The 19,697-nt window shown below is 41.4% G+C and overlaps 2 protein-coding genes across 2 annotated transcripts in view; both read right to left on the bottom strand.

The window, feature by feature from the left end:
* LOC112631324 (anthrax toxin receptor-like) overlaps positions 1-19,697 on the bottom strand; it is a 724,187-nt gene that overhangs the window by 592,853 nt on the left and 111,637 nt on the right.
* Positions 3,825-19,697, bottom strand: part of LOC112631319 (arf-GAP with GTPase, ANK repeat and PH domain-containing protein 5-like) — a 42,493-nt gene continuing 26,620 nt past the window's right edge. The window contains 8 exon segments of the mRNA XM_025396258.1: positions 3,825-4,431; positions 4,434-4,697; positions 4,700-5,278; positions 5,281-5,704; positions 6,320-6,392; positions 9,698-9,733; positions 12,619-12,719; positions 18,499-18,533. Coding sequence (XP_025252043.1) covers positions 4,157-4,431; positions 4,434-4,697; positions 4,700-5,278; positions 5,281-5,704; positions 6,320-6,392; positions 9,698-9,733; positions 12,619-12,719; positions 18,499-18,533 — 1,787 coding nt within the window. The 3' untranslated portion in view covers positions 3,825-4,156.

A 19,697-nucleotide genomic window follows, 5' to 3' on the forward strand; every position in this document is an offset into this window, starting at 1 on the left:
GGAAGCCAGAGGACATATTCAAATGGGTACTTGAGGAAAGGGCCTGTAATCCCAGCACTTTGGGAGGCCAAGGTGGGTGGATCACCTGAAGTCAGGAGACCAGCCTGACTAACATGGAGAAACCTCATGTCTACTAAAATAAAATACAAAATTAGCTGGGCGTGGGGGTACATGCCTGTAATCCCAGCTACTCGGGAGGCAGAGGCAGTAGAATTGCTTGAACCGAGAAGGCGGAGGTTGCAGTGATCTGAGATGGCGCTATTGCACTCCAGCCTGGGCAACAGAGTGAGGGATCTCAAATAATAATAATTATTATTATTATTATTCTATTTTGAATTGTGGTAAAATATATACAAAATTTACTAACTTAATCACTTCTAAGTATACAGTTGGAACAGAGGTCAAGGAGGACCCTTGGGTTGGGTAATATACATTCACATTGCCATGCAACCGATCTCCAGAACTTTTTCATCTGACAAAACCAAAACTCTATATCCGCTAAGCAACTTCCCATTTTCTCCCTTCCCCATGTCCCTGGCAACCCCTGTTCCACTTTGTTTCTATTAGTTTGCTTACTCAGTCTAGATGCTTCACATAAGTGAAAGAACACAGTATTTGTCTTTTTGTAACTGGCTTATTTCACTTACCATAATGTCCTTGATGTTCATCCATGTTATAGCATGTGTTAGAATTTCCTTCCTTTTAAAGGCTGAAGAATATTTTATTGTATGTGTATACCACATTTTATCAATTCATCTGCCTATGGACAATTAGGCTGCATCCATCTTTTGATGAGTGTGAATACCACTGCTATAAATATCAGTGTACAAATATTTGTATGAGACCTTGCTTTCAATTATTTTGGCTATATATCCAGAAGTGATATTGCTGGATCATTTGGTAATTCTATTTTTATTTTTTTGAGAAACTGCCTGTTCTCTGGTGAGCAGGTTTATATAAACCTACCTGCAAAGGTCAAGGAAACTGAGATACCAAAGAAAGAGGCTGACAAATGAAGTTTCTCAGAAACATACATTTAATAGGCATTTATTAACAGGAACCAAATCAGGGATGACACCAAGACAAGATGGTGGATCCCTGCACCATTACCCCCACCTTCCTGACCAGGGCTTATATAGCATAGGGAAAGGGTAATGCGTGCTTCAGTAGGGATGTGTACTGCCAGGCACAGTGGCTCATGCCTGTAATCCCAGCACTTTGGGAGGCCGAGGTGGGCGGATCACCTGAGGTCAGGAGTTCAAGACCAGCCTGGCCAATATAGTAAAACCTTGTCTCTACTAAAAATACAAAAATTAGCCAGGCGTGGTGGCAGGCGCCTGTAATCCCAGTTACTCGGGAAGCTGAGGCAGGAGAATTGCTTGAACCTGGGAGGTGGAGTTTGCAGTGAGTTGTGATTGTGCCACTGCAGTCCAACCTGAGACAGAGTGAGACTCTGTCTCAAAAAATAAAAAATAAAAAATAATTTTTTTAAAAAGATAAAATAGAAATCGCAGATGAATTCTTGGAAGTGGGATTAATCAGAACATGGCAGATTAGCATCCAAGATGGAATTGCTTTATTCTCATTCAAGGTTTCCCTCATTCTTCATTCTGACCATGCTGGTCACCTTGCTGTTTGTTCCTCAAACACACATCAAACGCTTTTCTGTCTGTCTTGGCAGTCATCCTGCTACCTATAATGTCAGCACTGCTTTCTGTCGTCCCTTCAGTCAGGTCACTGTTCCAATGTCAGCTCCCTAGAGAGGCTGTTCCTTATCATTCTACCTAAAATAGCCCCCAATCACTCTGTGTCCCTTCAGCCTGCTTCCTCTTCCTGCTATTTCGTACTACCTGAAAAAATACTTAAGTTTGAACTTCCTAGAACATAAGCTCATAAAAGCAAGAACTGTGTTTCACCTGTCCTCTCCTCTACCCCAGCACTTAGAAGAGGTACAGAGACAGCATCCAGTGAGTGTTCCTGAATCAAGTCACTGCTTGGCAGCATTCAGCACTGTGACCACAGCCTCGCCTATCTTCAACTCTTTCGCCTTTTCTTATCCTCTTCTGCTTTTCCTCTTCCCACTCTAGTAGCCACTCCTCTGTGGGCTTGTCCTTTAAATAGACAATAGTCCTTACCGACCTATTTTCTGTCCACTTCATCTGTTTTTGAGACAGGGTCTCACTCTGTTGCCCAGGCTGGAGTGCAGTGGCATGAACATGGGTCAGTGCAGCCTCCACCTCCTGGGCTCAAGTGATCTTCCTGCCTCAGCCTGCCATGCCATGTAACTGGGGCCACAGGCATGTACCACCATGTTCAGCTAATTTCTTGATTTTTTTTTTTTTTTTTTGGTAGAAATGGGTCTCACTTTATTGCCCAGTCTGGTCTTGGAACTCCTACACTCCAGCAATCCTAGCAACTTGACCTCCCAAAGTGCTGGGATTACAGGCATGAGATACTGTACCTGGCCTTATTTTTTCTTAAGATACAGGGTTTCACTATCTGGCCCAGGCTGGACTCAACTGCTGAGCTCAAGTAATTCCCCCACCTCAGCCTCCCAAGTAGCTAGGACTAAAGGCATGAAACGACCATGCTTGGCTTGTCCAATTTCATTCTACACACTTTCTCGGTATTTAAAGAGCTGCTGTTGCTCTTCATTCCACAGCTCTACGTCAGATTCATGCTCTAGTCCTGCACATCCAAATGATGACTAGATGCTGCTGGCTCTGCTCTCTCAAAGTCACACTGAGCTTAGCCCATCTACAAAACTCTCCCTTTTCCAATCCAGCTTTCCCTCCTGCATCACCTGTCTCTACATCTGGAACCATCAGCAGCTGCCTTCGTAAGGCACCTCGGTCTGGCATTCGGAAAACAACCCTGTCTTGCCAGAGCCACTTGGTCTTGGGTAGCAAAAGCCGTATGCAATCTAAATCAAGTTTTCAATCATGAGAAATCACAGTCCTTCTTTTCCCTTTCTACTATACTCCAGTGTGCCTTTTCTTTCTTTCCTTTCTCAATTTTAATAAGCAAATTGTACCACCCTCTTATTCTGAGATGCTCCTTTTTAAAAGCTGTAGATCACATTAATGGACGTGTTTACTGCTGGGAATATTTTCCATGTGCAATGATCTGTAACCCTCTTTTTTTTTTTTTTTTTGAGACGGAGTCTCACTCTGTTGCCCAGGCTGGAATGCAGTGGCATGATCTCTGCTCACTGCAAGCTCCGCCTCCCAGGTTCACACCATTCTCCTGCCTCAGCCTCCTGAGTAGCTGGGACTACAGGTGCCCACCACCACGCCCTGCTAATTTTTTGCATTTTTAGTAGAGACGGGGTTTCATTGTGTTAGCCAGGATGGTTTCGATCTCCTAACCTCATGATCAGCCTGCCTTGGCCTCCCAAAGTGCTGGGATTACAGGTGTGAGCCACTGCGCCCAGCCAATCTGTAACCCTCTTATCTCAACTAGCTGCACTTTATTAGTTCACATCTAGTTCAATTTATAAATTAAGAGAGGTGCCATGGGCCGGGCATGGTGGCTCACGCCTGTAATCCTAGCACTTTGGGAGGCTGAGGCAGGCAGATCATGAGGTCAGGAATTCGAGACCATCCTGGCTAACATTGTGAAACCCCATCTCTACTAAAAATGCAAAAAATTAGCCAGGCGTGGTGGCAGGCACCTGTAGTCCCAGCTACTTGAGAGGCTGAGGCAGGAGAATGGCGTGAATCTGGGAGGTGGAGCTTTCAATGAGCCGAGATCGTGCCACTGCACTCCAGCCTGGGCAACAGAGCGAAATACGATCAAAAAAAAAAAAAAAAAGAGGTGCCATGTGTACAAAAATCAACGCATATTTATGAACTTTTTTTCAAATATATTTTCACACATCTTATCTAAATACATAATACAGAAGCCTGTGTGACTCGGGCAATGTGGCCCAGGAGGGCCTGAAACTAACACACACACTAAGCAAAAGGACATAAAATACCTCTTATAGTCAGAAAAATCAACTTTTTGTGTATTTACTTAGTTTACAAAATGTACTGAAAATGCAATTATTAGCTGAATTTGTGATTTCCTTTTGAATTTCTGAGTTATTCTTATTTATTTTCCCCATTTTGTTTTTGCACCAAGGAGACGGCAGTCAAATAAAATTAAACAGATACTACACGCGCTCGTCGGGGCAGCCGTACTGCAGCAGGACCTTGATGCACTCCTGGCTGGAGGCCTGCTGGGCGTAGGCCAGCGCTGTGTTCCCGTGGGAATCTCAGGTAATGACATCCACCCCAAACCAGATCAGGAGCTGTGCCAGGACCACATTCCCCTTGCGGCAGGCCAGATGGAGCGCCGTGCAGCTGTCTCCCACCCCACAGGTCTCATTCACTTCCTCCCGGGAGCCATGTGCCAGCAGCAGGATGGCTGTCCGCAGGTCCTCATTGGGGTGGCCTGCAGCAGGTGCTGGCCCAGGGACAGCTCCGTGTAGGGTAGTGGGGCCAGGAAGAGCTTCTGTTCATATTTGGCACGGATCCACCATTCCTTTTTTTCCCTTGTGCAATCTACTGATGGTTTTCTCTGCCCCTGGCTGCTCTCTTGCCAGACGCTGTTGGCTAGGTCATTGCCAATATATGACATAACCTTCATGAGCTCAACTGGCCAGTCATCTAGGTCCAGAGATCGGACTCGGGAAAGGTGGGTGCCAAGATTACGTGAATCCCTGAGCATTCAATACACATGAGGACTCCCAAGTTCAAACTGGCCCAGTTAGGATTCTGGGTCTCACAGTCCACACAGTGGGAGTTCCCACACATGTTTCGGATGGACTGCAGGGCCATGGCCTCCCTCTGGCTCATCAGCCGGAACTTGCTTTTGCTGCTCTCGCATGACTGCAGGCTGGCCGGGATCTGGCTCTCGATGGCTTGGACCCAGGCATCCCGCTCCTCATACGTCATGGCTTCAAAGTGCCACGTTTGGCCAGTGAGGGACACAATGATAAAGTTTTCTTCTTGTTCTTCAGCAGTGATGGACAGGCCATTGTCTTTCAAGTTGTTGGTGCTTTTCTTCCTTCGGTGTTCGTTTTTGTTGGCATGAAGAGAGGGGGGTGGGTTGAGCTTGGGGTTGGTGGTGCTGGAGATACTGGGGCTGGAGCATACAGAGTCACCCAGCCCGGTGTCTGAATTGGCTGAGATGCGTAGACTGTTCATGTCTTTGGATAGGCCATTGCTTTTAGAGCTGGAAATGGGCGCACAGGCCAATGTGGCTAGGGGTGGCCTCTTTCCTGGGACTTCGAGGTAGATGTCTGAAGGTCAATCTCTTTTTTGTGAATATTCTTCATGTAATCACCTAAGCTTGAATAATAGGTGAGCATGCCATTGTCACAGAGGGTGACATATTTCTTTTTCTATTTCTTCAGCCATTTCCCACTTAGCTTTAAGAGCATGCCCTGTTTAATGGGGATGGCTCTGCCACTCCCGATGGTGTCAGCATGGCTCTCTGGGGCTTTCTTCTCTTTGTCTGGGTGACTCCCTTTCTCAGATGCAAACAGCTTGGACCAGTGCTTGGACTGCTTGCGAACGGGTGTGGGTGTGTTGACAGTGGGAGGTACATTGATCTGAAGGTCCTCCTGGCTGGTGCTGGGAGTCGATGGAATGGAGGAGGAATAGTTACTTAAACTCCCACCTCCACTTCTTGTTTGGGTAATGTGCATGGTGGAAACCTGTGTGGAACAGAAGGAAGAATGGCTTTGAGAATTGGGGAGTGACTTGCAGGGTCCTATAGACAGCTCACAATTACCTTTTAGAAAGATACATTTTGTGGGCCAGGCACAGTGGCTCACACCTGTAATTCTAGCACTTTGGGAGGCCAAGGTGGGTGGATCACGAGATCAGGAGTTCAAGACCATCCTGGCCAACATGGTGAAACCCTGTCTTTACTAAAAAAAAGAAAAGAAAAAAAAATTAGCTGGGCATGGTGGCACATTCCTGTAATCCCAGCTACTTGGGAGGTTGAGGCAGGAGAATTGCTTGAACAGGGATCTGGGAAGCAGAGCCTGCAGTGAGCCGAGGTTGCATTATATTACTCCAGCCTGGGCTACAGAGAGAGACTCGGTTTAAAAAAAAAAAAAAAAAAAGATACATTTTCTGTTATTTGGATAATATATTTACTCATACTAGCTCACTAACTAAATAGAACTGCAGATCAGTTCTTATTCCAGCACATTCTTTTTACAACACTTAAGATGGCTAAATGCAACATGAAATAGGGAAGATTTTAAAACAGATGCCTTTGATTTCAGCATGAAACAGATACAAGTGTATGATGAAAATACAACCGCAATAAAAGTGCCACTTAACATAAATGAGTATAACTGTTCATCAAATATGCTCAAAGATCCATCTGCATCTCTATAAAATAAGAATGTGCATTACTTCAAAAACTGTTAATATCTTAGTATAACATTTGTTTATAAAATAATGCCTCCTGTGTGCTTTGGTGTTTACCAAAGCAGTTTTTACGAATTCTTCTGGATCCTGACTTGCAGAGGATTTCCTGACTACTTCTTCCTCAGCACTTCATGTCCTGTACTGTGAAGTCTTTTATATGATAACCAGTCAGAAGTGCCTGTAAGTATTGACTCTCCCTAACAGGCAATGGCAATAAACCAAACATATTTTCACTCTTCTAACCACACACTGAAACACAAGAATGTTTTACAAAGCAGTAGTGATGAACTTTAACAAATGTAAATGTGATTCAGATTTCCTAGCTTCCTTTCTCTTTAGTTCTCTGTAGTATACGCTCATGATGTATTTATGTATTTTCTGTTGTTTGAATTAGAAACTCATCTGCCTTTTTAAGAGGCTAGTCTTTGATGAACTTTAAACTTTGTAAAAACTAATGCATTTTGTCTGTGTGATAAACCAGTGGTTCTCCAAATGTGCTCTGTGGACCTCTCGGGATCCCCAAGACCCTTTCCAGAAGGCCTAGGAGGTCAAAACTGTTCTTTTTTTCTTTTTGAGACCAAGTTTCACTCTTGTTGCCCAGGCTGGAGTGCAATGGCACGATCTCGGCTCATGGCAACCTTCGCTTCCCGGGTTCAAGTGATTCTCCTACCTCAGCCTCCCGAGTAGCAGGGATTACAGGTGCCCGCTACCATGCCTGGCTAAACTTTGTATTTTTAGTAGAGATGTGGTTTCACCATGTTGTCCAGGCTGGTATTGAACTCCTGACCTCAGGTTATCTGCTCACCTCGGCCTTCCAAACTGGTGTGATTACAGGCCCGAGCGACTGTGCCTGGCCAACACTGCTCTGAATCATATTAATTAAACCTGAGAAAGCTGATTAAAAATTTAAAAAATTTGTAAAAGTAATACAAAGTCATTGCCTGCTTTTTCATTGACACTTGCCATGATTGTATAAAAGCAAAAGTGGGTAAAACTGCTAGTTTTTCAGCATAAATCAAGGCAGTGGTACCAATTACATCAGTAGTCATTCTATTCTTTACTGACCCCTACAGTTAAAAAACATAGCCTGAATTACTTAAGAATGTCTTTGAGGAAGCAGTAAAAATTAATGTTATTAAACCTTGACATGTCTCTTTAATATTCTGAATAAGTGGAAAGTTAACAAGAAGCGCTTTGCTGACTGCAGTATGTTGTTTTTTGTTTCTTAGAATTCGTGATTTAATTGTGAACTGAAAAATCACTTTTTTCACAGAACATTGTTTTTATTTAAAATTACAACCAGATCAGCGCAGTGGCTCCCGCCTGTAAAATCCCAGCACTTTGGGAGGCCAAAGCAGGCAGATGGCTTGAGCTCCTTCAGACCTCAAGAAGACCAGCCTAGGCAACATAACGAAACCCTGTCTCTACCAAAAATACAAGAAAATTAGCCTGGCGTGGTGCCACACATCTGTGGTCCCAGCTACACAGGAGTCTGAGGTGATAAGATTGCTTGAACTGAGATCATGCCAACGCACTCCAGCCAAGTGACAGAGTGAGACTCGGTCTAAAAAAAAAGTACAACTATCATTCTCAAAAATAAATGAAGTGAGATGTTGTCACTTCAAGGAAAATAAGTATTTGTTCCCAGTGATGAAATTTAAGCTTTCCTGAGGACTTTGAAAAACTTGTTCCTTCTACTGTAGACTTGACAGCTTTTCAATACTTAAAGGCATTTTAAAGTAAGATTGGTGGTTAAACTAAAAGTGATTTTTGACACAATAAAACATAAACCAATATATTCCAAGTAACTAATGCATATTATAAATGCAAGTATGGGCCGAAAGATCCATTTACTGTGAAGAAAGATCAATGAGTACTGATGGAATAAATTTATTAATATGGAAAATGCCACTGTAACTAATTTAAGAAACTAGCACTTGTGAAGTTTTGATTTAGTATTAAAGAATACTCACAACTGTCTGAAAACTTTAAAATACACCTTTTACCAACTACATATTTGCATGAGGTTAGGTCATCTTATTGCTTCTTTTTTTCTATATTTGAGATGGGAGTCTCCCTCTGTCGCCCAGGCTGGGGTGCTATGGTGAGATCTCGCCTCACTGCAACCTCCACATCCCAGGTTCACGCGATTCTCCGGTCTCAGCCTCCCAAGTAGCTGGAACTACAGGCATGCACCACCATGTCCAGCCAGTTTTTGTACTTTCAGTAGAGGCAGGTTTCACCATGTTGGTCAGGCTGGTCTCTAACTCCTGACCTCAAGTGATCCGCCCACCTCGGCCTCCCAAAATGCTGGGATTACAGGTGTGAACCACTGCGCCTGGCCAGCTTATTGCTTTTTTTTTTTTTTTTTTTTTGACACAGAGTCTTGCTGTGTCACCCAGGCTGGCGTGCAGTGGCATGATCTCAGCTCACTGCAACCTCCACCTCCTGAGTTTAAGCAGTTCTCCTGCCTTAGCCTCCAGAATAGCTGGGACTACAGGTGTGTGCCACCATGCCCAGCTAAGTTTTTGTATTTTTAGTAGAGACGGGGTTTCACCGTGTTAGCTGGGATGGTCTCGATCTCCTGATCCTGTGATCCGCCCATCTTGGCCTCCCAAAGTGCTGGGATTACAGGTGTGAGCCACCGCACCCAGCCTCTTATTGCTTCTTTAAAGCAAATTGCAAAGAAAGATCTAGAGAATCCAGTTGTCTCCAATGAAGGTCAACATGAGAGGCTTTAAATAATACAAATACATGACACACTTCTTACTCAACTTTTGATTGTAGAAAAGTTATTTTTTCAATGAAAAATTTCTGTTAAAAATATTGTTCTCAAGGAATATTTTCTGTTGTTACAATTTGGGTCATGGGTTAATACTGACATCTAGTTGGTAGAGGCCATTAATGCTGATAAACTCTCTGCAATGCACAGGACAGTCCTCACAACAAAGCATTATCTAGCTCATAATATCAACAGTGGTAAGGCTGTGAAATCTAAACTAAAAATAGATTTTGAAAAAAAATCTCAATTTTATATTTCTACCACAGTAAATATCAGTATAATCAATATAAACACATACTCTTTGAGATTCTGAATCATTTAAGAATTAAGAGTCTTAAGGAACAAAGAAAACACAAATAATTTGCTTCGATATTTTAGCAGGCACAATACAGCTTATGATGTCTAGAGCTGTGTCCTAACACCGAGCTTGATATCTTGCAAAGTAATTAGCTAGAATAACAAGACAGGTTTCTAAAAAGCTCACCTTTGCGTGATATCATGATGTATCTCCAAGGTCACTCTGTGGAAGGAAAAACAATTCACAACAATAGATGTTATCATTTGTTAGGCCTGAAGACATTTTTTAAAACGGGGGCAGAGGAAGCTCTCCTAGCGGCCCTAAAATTCAAATCTTCTAGTTCAGAACAGCACCATAAGGGCACTTTGTTTCATTTCTTGGTTTTTTGCAAAACTATGAGAACCAAAATGCGAGGCAATATGCTGTTAGAAGACGCGTTTCTGTTGACGATTATAATATATAAATAATAACAGATTTCCTTGTTAAATGCTCTTCTGCCCACCAAAGCCTTTCGTCCCATGCGATTTATTTTATGTATTTATTTATTTATTGACCCAGAGTCTCACTCTGTTGCTCAGACTGGAGTGCAGTGGTGCGATCTTGGCTCACCACAACCTCCACCTCCCAGGTTCAAGCGATTCTCATGCCTCAGCCTCCCAAGGAGCTGGGACTACAGGTTGCGCCTCTATACCCAGGTAATTTTTTCTGTGGGGGGAATGGAATTTTGCTCATGTTGCCCAGGCTGGAGTGCAATGGTGTGATCTCAGCTGACCACAACCTCTGCCTCCCGGGTTCAAGCGATTCTCCTGCCTCAGCCACCTGAGTAGCTGGGATTACAGGCATGCACCACCATGCCCAGCTAATTTTGTAGAATGAGGCTCAAAATAACTGAGGGAAGGCAAATCTCAATTTTAGTAATAGGTCTATACAATATTAGCACTTTTTAAAAAGCCTGTAACATTGGCATGTAAGATGGACATGTCAATAATACTTCAAGTAAAAGAATTTTAAAATTACAGAATTTAAAGTTACATGCTGGAAAGGACCAAGACTCTACACGATATTTAATTCAACATTCATGTTACAGATCAGGGAAACAAACCTTAAAACTGACTTGCCCAAGGTCCCACCACATAGGAGCAGTTTTTCGTCCTAAACTCAAATTAAGCCGTGGCTCTCAAACTTTGCTGCACATTAAAATCACCTGAGAAGCTTTAATAATGGCCTCATCTTCAACATGAGACATTTTAATTTAATGAGTGTTGGGTATGACTTTGGGCATCAAGATTGTTGGTAAAAGTTTCCCAGGTGATTTCAATGTGCAGCAAAGTTTGGAATGATTGAGCTGGGGTGAAAATCAGAATCTTCTGGGATGCTTTTCTTCACATAAAGATGCCTCACATCCATCCCTATTTTCCTAAAAGGCTTCTCAGTGCCTAGAGATAGAGGGAAAGTGGAGATGGGAAGATACATGTGTTTGCAGACACATATTTTGAAAAAAGAAAACCTTGCATAAGTGATCTCAGTGAGTTCCACCTATCCCACTGACAACACTGCACTACTGACTCATGATAAACATTTTTCAAAATCTTTTCTTGAAGCCAATTTGCCCTATTAATTTGCTCAATAAACCTTTATTTCATCAATAGTGAATATATCAAATGATTATTTCTCAAACTTGCTAATGGCAAATTAAAACTTACTTTACTTTCAAAAGTAGACTTCTAAAAAGTAGAATAATGAAGAAAAAAGTATGAAATTTGTTTGAGAAAGATTAATCTTCAAAGCTACCTTTGAATTGTATGCTAACACATGAAAATCTTTTGAACTCAAAAGAAGCCAGGGACTCTAGGTAAAGCAGTTTTTGTGTATGTGTGCTCAAAGATTTAAGAGACTCAGCTGACTACAGACATTTAGTGATTACTCAATAGGTCCCAAAGCTCAGGACCTGAGACAGAGTTTGAGTCCAGTTTTTGCTGAAACACAATTTCATCACAACTATTGTTAAAAGGGAGGGAGAGAGGCTGGGCGTGGTGGCTCACACCTGTAATCCCAGCACTTTGGGAGGCCGAGGCGGGTGGATCACGAAGTCAGGAGATCGAGACCATCCTGGCTAACACAGTGAAACCCTGTCTCTACTAAAAATACAAAAAATTAGCCGGCCGTGGTGGCGGGCACCTGTAGTCCCAGCTACATGGGAGGCTGAGGCAGGAGAATGGTGTGAACCCGGGAGGTGGAGCTTGCAGTGAGCCAAGATCGCGCCACTGCACTCCAGTCTGGGAGACACAGCGAGACTCTGTCTCAAAAAAAAAAAAAAAAAAAAGGGGGGGGGGAGAAAAGTGACATTATTATGAGTGTAAACTTGCCATTTTTAATTGAAATAAAAGTTACTGACAATTGAATTAGCTACAAAGGCTAGTGCATTTGAAACAAAATTGTTTATAAGCTAGTTATGTTTACAGAATGAAAAGTAAAATTAAAGATAAAGACATTAATATTCTAAATTAGCACTTTCCAAACTGTGTTCTAAAAATCAATACTCATGACCCAGGAGATGATAATAATGTGCACTGGACAGCCCCTATGGAGCTGGTGCTGGTGTTGGTTGTTGTTCCTTTTAAAATAAACTTCATCTCAGGGTGATCTCAAAGTGCATCTTTGTGGCCCACGAGGTGCTCATGCACAATGGGAGAAATTCAAATGCAGATACACTGTGGTGCCAGAAGAGGAAAAGCTGTTCCTTCTTCCCAGGCTAATGTCCAAAGAAAGTAGTACACACTGATTTAGTCCTATAATGCAGTGAAAAACTAGGTTTTCACAAAAAACATTCAATAAAGGGAACCTAGCCTCACTGTGTTCAACATTGTTTAAAGGCATAAAGGTATCAAAAGATACACTTTTTCTGGGATTGCTTCTCTGCTAACTGATTTTTCCTTCCACCATGGTGTCTAAGATTAAAAGAGAAATTGATACTTAATATTTAGAATCTGGATATCAACATACAGTTGACTCCAATTTCTTAAACTGATTGTGGAAGAGGACAACCAAATGGCTGAAATAATTTTAGAATAAAGGGATCTATCCCTTGGCAGTATAGTTGTACTCACGATATTATTGTCATTGTAAGATAAGGCTGGCTGGCTGTGCTGTCATCAAGGAATATTGTCGAACATGAGCTGTACTGTTGACTGAAACGCACAGTAGATACCTGAAGGGGAAAGCAAGTATAAGCTAAACTTATCAAAGTGTATTTTTTTCTTGGTTAAAATGTCAGATGACAAAGCACTAAGGTATTTCTTACACTCCATGAACTGCCTGAGTGCGGTATCATGTGCACTCTACAGAAAACCCATTGGAGGCTCTTAACTTCCAGAGACGATGTTTAAGATACGGGTCATAAAATGCTGCCCTTAATATGGTACCTGTCGTCAAACCTAACAAGGATTTTACAAATTACCTTTAAAAATCATAAGAAAAGTCGGCTTTGCTGGGCGTGGTGGCTCACACCTATAAACCCAGCACTTTGGGAGGCCGAAGTGGGTGGATCATGAGGTCAGGAGATCGAAATCATCCTGGCTAACACGGTAAAACCCCGTCTCTACTAAAAATACAAAAAATTAGCCAGGCGTGGTGGTGGCCACCTGTAGTCCCAGCTACTTGGGAGGCTGAGGCAGGAGAATGGCGTGCCGGGGCTGCTAGGCCACCAACAAGTGAGGAAGCCATAGGTTTCTCTAGTCCTATTTTCTTATGTGGAGAATAAAAAGAGTATCACTTAAATATTCTCTCACACCCTGAAAACAGATGACAACTTAAAAAATCTAACTTTCACTTCATGTTTAAATAAGACTGCCATGACATGACTCAAATGAGACTCTCAGAGAATACTTTCCAATTTCAAAACTTGATTAATTTCATTCTGTAAATCATCTGACCTGCACCTAGCCATTTTCCTGCTCTAGCCCTGCTCTCTCCCTAGAATACTGCTTTTCTCTTTCCTTGCTTCAGCAAGCTCGACTCCATCTACCCTCTTGGATCTCTTTGTCAGCAGCCACACCAAAAAATATTTTTTTGTACACTAATTAGTCGAATTCACTGCTGTTTACAAGATGCTAATTCTTGCAGAGTATTCCCCTCATGAGAAAGTATGCCTCTCCATAAGAGTAGGGAGGGCCCTTACTCTTCCTACCTCCAGCTGCTGAGCATAGAATTTTGAGTAAATCCAAAACTTCGACAGTGTTTGATAATTCGGTTATCATTTGGTAGATAAGTCTCACTACATTTAATTACAGCAAAACACTACTAATAGTTTACTATTTATAGGTATTATTTAAGGTAGTCACAAAATAGAAACAAATAATCTAACATCAGTCAGCATAAATCAGAGTATGAAATTTTACGATCTTTAACAAGAAATGGAAGGGGTTACTTAGTAGTTTTAAGGTTTAATAACAAAAACTAGAAAATAATTGCACCTAGTAATTTAGTAAGTCAAAACCAAAGTGGTTGTATCACAATTACTGACTTGTGTATGTTAATCCATCCCTGCATCCCTGGTATGAAAACCATTTGATCATGGTGGATTATCTTTTTTTTTTTTTCGAGATGGAGTCTCGCTCTGTTGCCCAGGCTGGAGTATGCAGTGGGTTGATCTTGGCTCACTGCAACCTCTGCCTCCCAGGTTCAAGTGACTCTCCTGCCTCAGCCTCCTGAGAAGATAGGATTACAGGCACGTGCCACCACGCCTGGCTAACTTTTGTATTTTTAGTAGAGATGGGGTTTCACCATGTTGGCCAGGCTCGTCTCGAACTCCTGACCTCATGATCCGCCCGCCTCAGCCTCCCAAAGTACTGGGATTACAGGAGTGAGTCACCGCCCCTGGCTGGATTATCTTTTTGATATGCCGTTGGGAACTACAAAACATTGCTGTATGAAATCATGGACACATACAAACGGAAAGACATCCCATCCTCATGAATGGTTAGAACGAATATTGTGAAAATGACCATACTGCCAAAAGCAATCTACAAATTCAACACAATTCCCATCAAAATACCACCATCCTTCTTCACAGAATTAGAAAAATCAATCCTAAAATTCATATGGGACCAAACAAGAACCCACATAGCCAAACCAAACTAAGCAAAAACAAATCTGGAGGCATCACATTACCTAATTTCAAACTATACTATAAGGCCATAGTCACCAAAATAGCATGGCACTGGTATAAAACTAGGCACATATACCAATGGAACAGAATAGAGAACCCAGAAATAAAACTCAAATACCTATAGCCAAATGATTTTCAACAAAGCCAACTAAAACATAAAGTGAAGAAAGTAAACCCTATTCAACAAATGGTGCTGGGATAATTGGCAAGCCACATGCAGGAGAATGAAACTGGATCCTCAACTCTCACCTTACACAAAAATCAACTCAAGATGGATCAAGGACATAAATCTATGACCTGAAACCATAAAAATTCTAGAAGATAACACCGGAAAAACCCACCTAGACACTGGCTTAGGCGAAGACTTCATGACCAAGAACACAAAAGCAAACGCAACAGAAACAAACAGGTGAGACTTAACTAAAGAGCTTCTGCACAGGGAAAGGAACAATCAGCAGAGTAAGCAGACACCCCACAGAGTGGGAGCGAATCTTCACAGTCTATACATCGGACAAAGGGCTACGATCCAGAATCTACGAGGAACTCAAACAAATTACAACTACAAAAATATGGAACCAGCTCAAATGCCCATCAGTCAATGAGTGGATAAGGAAATTGTGATATACATATAGATATATATAAGGAATACCACTCAGCCATCATAAGGAATAAACTAATGGCATTTCCCAGCAACCTGGATGGAAGTAAAGACTATTATTCTAAGTGAAGTATCTCACGTATGGAAAACCAAACATCGTATGTTCTCATTCATACATGGGAGCTAAGCTATGAGGATGCAAAGCCATAAGAATGATACAATGGAATCTGGGGAGTCGGGGGAAAGGTTGGGAGGAGAGTGAGGGATAAAAGACTATAAATTGGGTTCAGTGGATGCTGCTTAGGTGATGGGTATGCCAAAATCTCACAAATCATTACTAAATAACTTATCATGTAACCAAATACCATCCGTTCCCCCCAAAACCTATGGAAATAATAAATAAATAAAGTACAGCATTTTTCTCAGCAAACATAAATAAAATAAAACAAAGACTAAAGTTTACATTTTTCACTCTCCTTTTGGGCAGGACAAACTTTAGAAATGGTTTTAAAGAATTAACAACTTTTTTCCTTTTTCTGAGACAGGGTCTCCCTTTGTTGCCCAGGCTGGAGTGCAGTGGTGCAAATATAGTTAACTGCAGCCTCAAACTCCTGAGCTCAAGCGATCCTCTGCCTCAGCCTCCTGAGTAAGTAAAACGAAAGGCACATGCCACCAGGCCTGGCTAATTTGTTATTTAACCTTTTTGTAGACATGAGGTCTTGCTATGTTGACCAGGCTAAAAATGAACAAATCTTAATTAACTTAAATATTTCCAACACTTTGGGCGTTCATGAAAACAGCTCCATCTGTATTGTGAAGTAATGGGAAGTATATGGCAGTGGATAAAGTTTGAAAATATTAAACAAGGCCTTAGGAGAAAAGTGTAATATGCTTATTATAGATACATTAATTTTATAAATTCTCTGGGTTAATATCAGTAATTACACTCAAATTAGACTTTGATTTAAACATAGGTCCTAAATTTGGATTAAATATAACAGACTGACCACGAATTTATTTCCTCTCCCTCCAGAAGTCTCATTAGTCATAAAATAAAGGTTACACACATGACCAGGAGAGAAGGTTGACAGAGATAATTTTTAATAAATGCTGAGACATAAAAAGTAGAAAAAGGAGTGGTAAATAACACGGAAGCACAACTTTGGTGCCTACAGAAAGTGACTGGAACCGAAGCGAGCCAGTTTGTCTTGCAGAACTAAAGGCAGGTTGTGAACTTACAGGCAAATGGCACTTTGGAAAGTTGGGTAAAATGTAAAACAAAAGCCAGCAAGGTCAGTCGAAAATCTCTAACCAAAGCCCCAAGTCCACCTGTACTTCCATCTGACAAGGAACTTAGATGTGTGTTCTCTGGATATATCAAACCTGAGAATTTCTGGCTCAGAGATACCATGGCTTAAACATGAGATATAAAGAAAACTATATACCAAAAATGGAACGCCAACTTTCTTCACTAACTCTGCTTTTGGAAAGCAAGTGGCCATGCTTTTACTTTCCAGGCAGAAAATTGGGAGATCCTTCTCAGAAGAAACTGAAATGTTTCCAGTAAAGATCCCCAGACAATACACTGAGGTCCCCCAAATGAAAAGCTAGTTTGGCTTCCAAAACCTCACACTGAGTGCTACTAGTTAACAGAAGTCCTGCTTCCAAATAAAGCAGGCCAGGGACCACCACACATTGGAGGGAAGCCTCCAACAACAGAAATCAAAACAACAGAAAAAAGGAATTCATAGGAGCAGTCAAAACCAGGAGCAAAACTTAACAAAAAATCTTAAAACACTCTCAAAAATATAAAATTCAATAGAAATGGTAGAGGATAAAGTCACAGAATATCCCAGAACTAGAATAAAAAGATAAACAGAAAAAAATAGAAGGGGAAAAATTAAAAACCAATGCAGGTGTACTGCACTAAGCAGCCTAGCATCTGAATAACAAGACTATCTGTAAAAAAGTAACAGAGAAAATAAAAAAAAAATTCTCAAGAAGAGATAGTCTCAGGTTTAGTAGTCTCAATAAAATGAAAAGATCCCCAACATGCTGTTATTATAAAATTTCAGAACCTCAGAGTGAGAGAAGATCCTAAAAAGCTTCCACAGATACCTAAAACCTGGTTGTAAATAGTGTATCACACACTGGCAACAGATTCAAGAACAACACTGTAATGACAGCGCAACTGCAAAATGTCTTCAGAACCATAAAATTTAGATTCAGCCTAGAGGTGTCCTCTCTATCAAAGAGGAGGGATTTTAAGACTGGCCAGCTCTCTAAACATCTCCACCCAGGACAATGTGTTCAGGTACAACTAGAGAGGATAACAGGACAGAAGGAAACACAGAATCTAGGACTCAGGAGATTCCACACAAGACAGCAGTTATGTGAGACAGGATATTTCGGAGACAGGATGAAGGACATGTAATGCAGAGACACAGTGAAAACACCATATGACTTAGCAGTGAATAATATTTGCAGAGTCATAATTATGTAAATATTACTGATTTAATGAAAAAGTGTGCTAATACTGGAAGAAAAGGAGGGAGAAAAGTAAGATCATGGTGTAGTGAGGAAGGTATGCTTTTACTTGCTGTGATAGAAAGTCAACAGACAGTGCTGGCAATTAACTTAGCTATTCTAGTTTTGTTATTTCATTAAAAATAAGATTAAATATTTAAGGCAGATATTTTTTTCACTCTGTCGCCCAGGCTGGAGAGCAATGGCATGATCTTGGCTCACTGCAACCTCTGCCTCCCAGGTTCAAGTAATTCTCCTGCCTCAGCCTCCTGAGTAGCTGAGATTACAGATATGTGCCACCACGCCCGGCTAATTTTCTATTTTTGGTAGAGACAGAATTTCACCATGTTGGTCAGGGTTGTCTCAAACTCCTGACCTCCGATGATCTGCCCGCCTCGGCCTCCTAAACTGCTGGGATTACAGGCATGAGCCACCACGCCCAGCCTTAAAGCAGATCTTTTGAACCAGACTATTGAAATTTAACTTAAATGTCAGAAATCTTTAAAAGGTGGACACACTAAGCTAAATACTTTTCTGGATAAATTTAATACTTAGGAAAATAGAAGAGATTTAGAAAATCCACAAAAAGAGGTCCATGCTATCGCCAGTGGGTCCACATTGTAATTTAAAGAAATCAAAAGAGACATACTTTTATGTCAAACTATCAATTTCTTAACTATTTGACTGTTTACTTACATGGTTTGTACAGTTGCTTCTTCTTATTTCTACAACTAAGAATAAAGAAAACTGGTCACTTCTGACACAAATACTATAAAAGTAGTTGTTAATATCTTACTGATTACTCCTATGTAAAATGAGACAAAATTACATTTAAAAAATTATTTTCAATAATTTATAATTTAAATTATCTGGCATGATTAATTTCATAAAATAAAATCTAAAAACTTAGTTTTTCATCTAGTTTACTTTTTGTTTCTATTACATTCAAATGAAAGAATCCTCATGTACAAAAGAAAAGCGCAAAAATTTAGGCCAGATGAAAAATTTAGCTAATAAAAAGTTTAACTGTTGCGTATATGAGCCATGATCCATTAGTATTCTCTCATTCTGCATTTACACATAGGTTACTTTAATTATCAGAAGCTAAGAGCTAACAGCTCTAAGAACTACTTCCTGACCAGGCACCTATCTCTAGATGCAACAGAATCCCTGCAAGCATCTTGAACCACACTTAGTGGTTATCTACTAATATGTCACTAAAAACAAAACAAAAAAAGGGTCTTTATACAACTAGAAAGTGACCTATCTTAATTTTTTCTTTTCTTTTTTTTTGAGACAGAGTCTCACTCTGTCACCTAGGCTGAAGTGCAGTGGCGGGATCTCAGCTCACTGCAACCTCTGCCTCCCGGGTTCAAGTGATTCTCCAGCCTTAGCCTCCTGACTAGCTGGGACTACAGGCACATGCCACCATACCTAGCTAATTTTTTTATGTATTTTTAGTAGAGACGGGGTTACACTGCATTAGCCAGGATGGTCTTGATCTCCTAACCTTGTGATCCACCCACCTCAGCCTCCCAAAGAGCTGGTATTACAGGTGTAAGCCACAGAGCCTGGCCTAAATTTTAATTGTAAAATGAGTATGCAGGCCGGGCGCGGTGGCTCAAGCCTGTAATCCCAGCACTTTGGGAGGCTGAGACGGGCGGATCACGAGGTCAGGAGATCGAGACCATCCTGGCTGACACGGTGAAACCCCGTCTCTACTAAAAAATACAAAAAAAAAAACTTAGCCGGGCGAGGTGGCGGGCGCCTGTAGTCCCAGCTACTCGGGAGGCTGAGGCAGGAGAATGGCGTGAACCCGGGAGGTGGAGCTTGCAGTGAGCTGAGATTCGGCCACTGCACTCCAGCCTGGGCGACAGAGCGAGACTCCGTCTCAA

The sequence above is a fragment of the Theropithecus gelada genome, chromosome 9 (genome assembly GCF_003255815.1).
Source record: "Theropithecus gelada isolate Dixy chromosome 9, Tgel_1.0, whole genome shotgun sequence".
In the NCBI taxonomy this organism is placed as follows: Eukaryota; Metazoa; Chordata; class Mammalia; order Primates; family Cercopithecidae; genus Theropithecus; species Theropithecus gelada.